At 40.6% G+C, this 8,017-nt stretch overlaps 2 protein-coding genes and 1 long non-coding RNA gene across 3 annotated transcripts; 2 read left to right on the top strand and 1 right to left on the bottom strand.

The window, feature by feature from the left end:
* Position 1: 1 nt before the first annotated feature.
* LOC106925209 (uncharacterized) lies at positions 2-4,599 on the bottom strand. Its single transcript, XM_088016283.1, has 6 exons — positions 3,783-4,599; positions 3,639-3,709; positions 3,086-3,231; positions 2,787-2,867; positions 2,271-2,345; positions 2-1,384 (listed from the first exon to the last, which is right to left on the bottom strand). The coding sequence occupies exons 1-6, from the start codon at positions 4,541-4,543 to the stop codon at positions 2-4; spliced, it is 2,517 nt and encodes an 838-aa protein (XP_087872409.1). The 5' UTR covers positions 4,544-4,599.
* Positions 1,108-3,601, top strand: LOC106925211 (uncharacterized). The gene is made up of 4 exons (XR_001419792.2): positions 1,108-1,243; positions 1,315-1,356; positions 2,277-2,351; positions 3,075-3,601. It is a non-coding gene; the product is annotated as an uncharacterized LOC106925211 (long non-coding RNA).
* Positions 4,600-6,400: 1,801 nt separating the features above from the next.
* nop10 (NOP10 ribonucleoprotein homolog (yeast)) lies at positions 6,401-7,466 on the top strand. Its single transcript, XM_014999371.2, has 2 exons — positions 6,401-6,624; positions 7,176-7,466. The coding sequence occupies exons 1-2, from the start codon at positions 6,571-6,573 to the stop codon at positions 7,314-7,316; spliced, it is 195 nt and encodes a 64-aa protein (XP_014854857.1). The 5' UTR covers positions 6,401-6,570; the 3' UTR covers positions 7,317-7,466.
* Positions 7,467-8,017: the final 551 nt, after the last annotated feature.

Genomic DNA, 8,017 nt, shown 5'->3' with positions numbered 1-8,017 from the left:
GTCACTCTATATGAAGCCAGGTTGCTCTTAAAGTCCCTCTTTCCCTTTTTATCCTGATTTTGGGCCCTCTCTGCTCAGAGTCCCGACTGGAGCAGAGTATTTCCGGAGTCTCGTCGGCGCCCCCTTTCCTCTTTTCCGAGGTATTGCTTCTCTGCTGGTGCTTCTTCACTGTACCTGTGGGCTCTTCTTCTTCCTCTTCCTCATATGCTTCTTTGAACGCTTCAGGCTTTATTTTTAACCCATTTGCTCTCCTTTGTGAAATTTTCTGATTTTTTGTTTTGCCCCTTAGGAATCGCTGCTTCTTCTGCACTTCACTAAATGCTGGATACGGAAAACCGTCTGACTCCGGACCTCCTTCAGCTGTTTTCACAGAAGGGAGCGTCTTCATCCTTTTGGAGGTACATTTTGGCTTGTATTTGGCCTTTTGACTGCATTTGCCAACCGTTGTGTTGCTTTTGGACTTAACAGGCAGTTTGGGTGGAAAGTAGGCTTTGTAAACCTCTGCCTTTGTTTTTCTGGACGCTTTAGCAGGTTGAGTTATTTTGCGCTTCGTCTCTCTTGCTCTTCCACCTTTCATCAGGCTCCGGGGCCGCAGAGGTTCGCCTGAATCTTTGTACTCGTTCACCCCCGCTGCTTTCCTTGACGAGGAGCGTTTGGTTGTCTTTGGCGCCTGCTTCAATCTGTCTGTCTTTTTGCTTTGAGGTTTTTGTCTCGCAACCTTCTCTCTTTGTTCCTCTTTTATGCTAGATAACCATTTGCTACTCATCTCCATCCTTCTGAAGAAATCCAGAGGTTTTCCTTTTGGCACTCTAGACTCCTGCCACTTGTCCATGAACTTTCGGTGTTCCTGATTTTTATTGGTTGGTTTCCTATCTCTAGCTCTGAAAGGGTAACCGTCTCCGTCCAGTTCGTTGGTGTGGTCCTTCGCCCTCTGACTCCATCTGATGTCCGTGCCGAAATTCGATTTGTTGTCATTAAGAATGCCTTTTTTTCTTGCCGTTTCTCGACTTTGCGTCTCCGTTTTTAGAAAACGTTTCTTCGAATATCTTTGACTACGTCTCTTCCTGCAGTCATCGTTGACTTCTCTCGAATTCTTACTGGTCAAATCTTCAAAATGGCTGCCCAGAGGAAAGGACGTGTTCGGGTAGATTAGTTTTTCTTCTACGGGTGTCAGCTGGATTGCAGAGAAGCCACGCAGGTTCTTCTTCGGTTTGTCTTCAGCTAACAAATCTAGCTTGTTTTGGTAAGATTTTCTCTCGCATTCTGTGATTGGAGCGTCTGACAGCAGATACTGGATTATTCTTTCAATTTCAGATGGCGGTGGAGGCGTCTCCTCTGCACTTTTCTCATTTAAAGGTGGGTCTACGCTCTCCTCCATAAGCGACTGTTGGTCAAACAGGAACATAAAGAGACGTCAATTACAGCAGCATAAAGTAACAATGTAGTCAAAGTCTGACCAGTCTGTCCTTTGAAAGTATGTCTGATTTGCCCTGGCTTTGTATAGTTCATGTACATTAAGATCAGTAGTATGAAGACATCAACTTCCGTTTGCTATGACACAACTTTATTTTTTGTATTTATTTTTTAAATAATAGAAACCCAACTGTCTTGGGTTGAAAACTCAGTACTCCAGTCTTTCAGTGACTTCAAGTGGTCAAACAGTTACCAGCTAGTTTTTCAATTTTTATCAGTCCAACTGCTTTTGCCAGCTATTTAAAACATTTTTCTGAGGTTAATGTTATATTTGGGTCACTAAACCTAAAATTTTAGTAGGTATTACTTGAGTAAATTTTATAGTGGGTTCTGACAGGCTCTTGCTGCAGACTTTTTCAAAATGTTCTCAAAAATATAAAACCCATGGCAACTTGGCATGGCCCAAGTTTGAACTTTCTTCAAAATGTCTCTGGAGTTTAGACGTAGAATTGCATTCTGAACTCCATGTCTTGGGTCAGATGTTTTCGGAATAAACAGCAGGAACTTTGACCCGTTCTTCCAGACAAGAACAGATGAAACTGGGTCGAATTTAAAGGTTGATTTGCTTACAAACACATTTTCAGCTCTGCCCACAAGTTTCCTATCGTACTAATGTCAGGGCTTTGTGAAAGTCACTCCCAAACTCCGGATTTATCGTCCTTGAGCCACTTTGTAGCAAATATGGGGTTAGAAGACTCTTGAGTCCAAGCACAGACGGAGGAAAATGTTATTTTTAAATGTTCCTTTCCACTTATTTTTTTTTTGTAGCAATAAATCAATAGCTTATCATCTTTTACCTGCAGGTCTTCCAGTGTGAAGTCAAAGGTGTTCAGGTCTGAAGGAAAGAGGCAGTTCATGTCATCCATGTCCAACTGATGGTAAAAAAAATTGGCCGACATGTCAGTTTTCAACAGAACAAGTAAAATGTCTTTGTTTTTTTTGTCAAAATTAACTTCAAATCATTGAACAAATTCTTATATTAGACAAAGATAATCACACAAAATCTACAAAATACAAAATCTAAATGGATGATTTATTTTATTAAGCGGAAAATTAACAACTTAAAGTAAAGTAAACAAAGTGCCATAATAGAACCTGCTTGACTGCATAAAGTAGGCTCAAAGTTCTCCAAAATTAACACATTATGCCGCCACAAAACACTTTAAATAAGCAAACAAACAAAAAAAAGACCTTATTGAATCAGTACCCTGGTCACTTTGATTTAAAAACAAAAAAAATTCAATAAATGCATCAAAGAAATCTTTGATCCCAAAAATTCTGGTTTATGTGTTATAATAACTTACATTTCTGACCAAGTTTGTGTCATTGCCCAGATCATCCTGGTGATCCATGAAGGAGCCGATTTCTGTCGCTGGAGTCTCATTTTCTTCACTCTGTGTGGAAAAATTTACTTAGTTTTAAAGCGCCAACGAATACGATCGTTTCAACATGGGGATTTATATATATATATATATATATATATATATATATATATATATATATATATATATATATATATATATATATATATTTTATTATTATTATTATATTTTTTTTTGCATTTCGGAGTTGAGTGTTTTTCTCCGTGTGGTTTCCTTTAGAACCCAGAGACCTTGAGACCGAAGGCGTTGGGGACGTCCTTGCTGTCCTCCCAGGTCCTTTCCATTTGCAGCCGATCCTGAAAATCGGCCACAGGCTTTGAGGAAACTCGGCTGCCTTGTTCCTTGGTCATGTCGGGCGGGAAAACTTTGTGTTCTACTGTGAGGAAGAGAGAACAGCGAGAATCGAGGGGCGGTTCTGGCGTGAATGGTCTTCTGGTTCGGGTTCTGCTCTCCATCCCCAGAACCAGAACCAAACACGGAGAAGCAGCATTCTGCTTTTATGCTCCTCTAATCTGGAACGAACTTCTAGAAAACTAGAAAACTGCTGAAACACTGAGCTCCTTTAAAAACCAGCTGTGTTTGATTGTAACCTCTGGAACATTGATCAGCATATCTGGTGTGCGTTGATGATTTTGATGATAGCGCTTGACAAAATGTAATGTTTATTGCTTGTTTCATAACTGGTTGATGTTTTTACGGTTTAAAGAACTTTGTTGTGCGTTACAAATAAACTCACTTGATTTTTATACCTGGCCTCTTTCAAAACAACTTCTAATCACTTACTTTTTTCCTTCCTCCTACCCTCTGACGTCTGAGGACCATTCAGCGCCATGTTGTCTTTTCTGCTATAAACCCTGTGGACCAGATTTAGCACACTAAGAAACCAACCATAAACCCTGTGTGATTAGCATTATGTATCTTCCTTACAGAACGGGTCTGTAGGTCTGGTAGAACGCCTCCAATGGGAGGCCCATGCACCAGCTGGGATAACCTTCAGGTGTGAAGAACATTTGGGGAGGAGGTAAACACGCGCCGTGACAGAACTCCGGCATGCTGATCACCATGCAGGGGCCCGAACCGAAGCTTAACGGAGGCGGGGGAGGCAGGTAACCCGTGTTCACCATGCAGGAGTTTCCGGGAGCCCTGGGTTCAAAGTGCATCGGCGGCAAACCGCCAAAAACCATGGTACCGGGAGATGGGAAACCTTGACAGTTCCAAGGTCTGGGACAAACGGCAGGAGGAAAATCTCTGGTGGGTGGGTTCAACATGGGGGCCTGGAAGGGGCTCATGAGGCCGGGGAAGTGACTGTGCGCCACTGGTCGGTTGCTTTGAACGTAATCGATGGTCCCCCTGAGCATCTCTGCAGCCGGCGGTGAGCATGGTGTGGCGGCGGTATTGACGTTCAGCTTGTGGACCTCATAAGAGCAGATCAACTGCTCCTTGAAGATCGAATGGCCCATTTGAGGAGCCGGCTCAAACCGAGAGGGGATGTTTTCCACCTTGTGGAGAAGATCTGTGCCTGCAGCGACCAGAGAGGAGTTCTGAGGAAAGGCCGGGGTTGGGGTCGGAGTCGGGGTTGGGTTCAGGGTCGGAGTCGGGGTCAAGGCCGTGGCCAATGCTCTGGGCAGGGAGCATTGACTTTCCTCTTCCAGGATGGAATCCGGTGGGACGGTTGACACTGGCTCCATTGCTTAGCTGATTCTGAAATGGGGAAGCTAAAATTCAACTTTTGGTGCAAAAATAAGAATTTAAAGGGGCAGTATTATGTGAGCCATTTCATGACACAATGAAGTAACTATGTTACCTTCAGTTGTTATAAAAATGCTGCATTTATTAAATATGACTTTTATGTAAAGCCTTAAAATTGGGCCTCTGTCTCTTTAAGAAGCTCCTGCTTACTGGAACAACACCTTCAGGAAGTCATCACAACATGGGTCCTATATTAACTCTTTAACTATGTTTTTACCAGCTGCTGGCACACCTGGCACAGTTGCACCGGGTGTTCGCTAATTCCTTCTGGCTAGTCTGAAGGAGCTTAGGAGCGGGAAGGGGTGCTCTGTAACGTGGAAGCTCGGCTTGAAAACTGCAGCTTTGAGGACGAGCTGCGTCTCAAATGCGCCGCTAGGTCTCAACTAGGTGTTTAACACAGCTGAACGGTTGCCACGGGAGATTAACAGATTTCTCAAGCATGTGTGAAAGAATCAAAGCAACCCTGCAGCCATGTTTTTTCATTTGGGAATGATAACATGGATGTAAACATTTTTTAAAAAGTCAATTTCATAATACTGCTCCTTTAATAAAATAATTCTGTGAGGCCGTTTCATTATACTATACCTTCCAGTGTGTTGTGGGGACTTTTGGGCTCTTCTCTGGCAACATACACTGACATTTGAAGGTAGGAAAACAAAGACTGTGAGTTTAGAAGAGAAACCACCGGAAGACTTTTCAGTGTTGAAACATGTGGATATAAAAATGTCCACTATCCAGGTAAAGATATGATGGTTCTGTTCTGGATGTAAGGACAATCTCCTTATTCCTCAGGGAAAAGTGTGAGAAGATCACACAAGATATTTTTGGCACAAAAACATTGGACGTCCCTAATGCAGCACCATAGCCACAGTGAGGCAGAGTGGTGTCAGCTTTATGCTATAGGGATTTAATTCTTTAGATAGAATTGGTCCTTTTGTGAAAAGTGTAGCAAATGTAAAAAAAAAAAAAAGGCTCAAAATCTGTGTAGTGAAGCTGAAGAAATTGTAAGTTTCATAATGTTCTAGTCAAAGTCCAAAACAGAAAACATGTAGGGTCACTTGAAAAAGGCTATACAGAAAATGTGTTCTTGCAATATGAATAAGGCTGAGAACTTTTGGAAATGCCTGCATGCTGACAGGCAAAATGATCAGAATCAAAAGTTTCTATGACAAGAATTAGTTTAAAGGTGTGCAAATTTATGCTAATGGGTAATGGGACCTTTGTCCATTTCTTTTGAGCAAATTACTTTTTCTATGGTAGATGGCAAATTAAAGAAGTTTGTACACATTTTAAATCATCTGAAATTTCACTTCTCCATATGTTCAAATTAATACTTCCCTTCTATGCAGACAGCTAGCAGGCAAATCACGCCAACTGTAGTTGATGAATCGGTTTTCATGGGCTTACCTTTTTTGGGGGGGGGATTCTTTGTCTTCAGCTAAAGCTGGATTCAAAACTGGACTCATTATTCATTCATTTAAATTCAAATACAAACAGTTGAGGCTTGTTTTCGCTCAGAAGCATTCCATTGACTGTTTCTCATGAATTAAAGTGGAGGAATATTTATATTTGAAAAGAGAACCATATATACATTTTTTTCCCTTTTTCCCTCCTTTTGTTTATGTCTTATGTGTTTAATTATTTAGTTGTGACAAAACAAATTTAATTTTGTCTCAAATTTAATAATTAAATTATTCCAACTATGTGTTTTCAAGTAAAGTTACGGAACACTGAACGCGATTGCGCAATGGTCACCCGCGTTACTGCTGTACAACATTTCCCAGGATGCTCTGCGGTCGCAGCCGGATATCCACCTTTTCTGCGCAGGCTGGAAGAAATCGTCGCTGCACGTGGGATTCAGACATAGCAACAACGCTTTTACCGAAAACCTTTGGACTTTCCAGACTTGAACAGTCTATTTGACTTCATTTGAACGTGTAAAACCCAAAGGCACAGTGTCGTCGTGATGTTTCTGCAATATTATCTAAATGAGAACGGAGACCGAGTCTACACTCTGAAGGTAAGCCTAGCTTCGTGTTTACGTCGCTAACATTAACATTTTAACACTGGCAACATTTTATTCTCATTAAGTTTCACTTCCGCTTTTGAATGTTACATACTACGGTTTTAGATTCGTAAAAGTAAATAGTTTGTGACATATGGTGCACTTCGTGAGATAAAGAAATTAGGCAAACAGCTCGAGTTGCCACGTTAGCTTTTAGTGCTAATTCTGTACGTGTTGTTTACTTGTGCTTTATTGGGCTTTGTCGTATTGCACGCAACAGCAAAACAATTAAGTCAAGCCAAAAAATATAATGATTTCTTACCATATACATGTTACTTTGTACTGTTTTTAGAATACTTTGCAAAAAAATATATTGTTTATTTAAATTGGCTACGAGTGGGAGTCATACTGTTTTTTTTGTTTGTTTGTTTTTTGTATGGAAAACTTGGACTTTTAGCAGACTTTGATTTGTTTTCTAAATCTCATACATTGTATCTCTAAAAAGTATATGTTTTTCTCCCACCAGACCATATGCTGTAATACTTTTCCTTGTTATCCACCAACAGAAGGCGACACCCGAAGGGCAGCCCACCAGCCCAGCCCATCCGGCTCGCTTCTCTCCGGACGACAAGTTCTCCCGGCACCGGGTGCTGGTGAAGAAACGCTTTGGGATCCTCCTCACGCAGCAGGCCAGGCCCATTCTGTGATGGAAGTGATGCTGGGCCTGCAACAAAGAAGACAAACTCCTGGGTTGGATTCAGAAAGACTTGACTATGAGCTGGATCAGCTACAACTTGGATTATTTTGGTTTTTACTTATAATTGTATAAACTCAATAAAATTTGCTAATGCTTTTTACTTAGTTGTGTTTTGTGTTTGGAATGCAATCCAGCCTTAGAAATGAGGAAATCTTCTTGTGGGAATAAAAATAAGTTGAGGGTTTTAAAAGTAATTAATATTTCAAAGTTCTTTGTCTTTTGCCATGGAAAACTTGTCAAAATTACATATTCTTTTCTTGAATGAGTAAAAAGCAATCCAAAAGAAATGTACAAAGTTTTTGTAGCTACTTGAGACATTAACTCAAGCAAAGATCTAAGGCTGAAATGTGAAGATTAATTGTATTATTCAATAATATCAGGATTTGGAAGAATAAGGGTTACTGGGATGGAGAAAGTTTTGGGGCCTCTTCTCCATTCCCCACTGCCCCCCAAAAAATATTTTACTCATAGCTAGGTCTACATTGGTAGGTACAAATTGATGAATGACATGTTTAGAACAGCTGACACAACTGTCACTAAAACATAATTTTTAAGTATTTGTATTTTAAATGAATAAAAATCCAATATTTAAATAAAATGCTCTTTAAGATGAGGTGTAGTGTTTGTATACACGAACAGTGTTTACATACA

The sequence above is a fragment of the Poecilia mexicana genome, unplaced genomic scaffold (genome assembly GCF_051168715.1).
Source record: "Poecilia mexicana isolate PSO_F unplaced genomic scaffold, ASM5116871v1 scaffold_18, whole genome shotgun sequence".
Lineage (NCBI taxonomy): Eukaryota > Metazoa > Chordata > Actinopteri > Cyprinodontiformes > Poeciliidae > Poecilia > Poecilia mexicana.
Note: the sequence above shows the minus strand (reverse complement) of the source record. Positions and strands in the feature narration are given on the sequence as shown.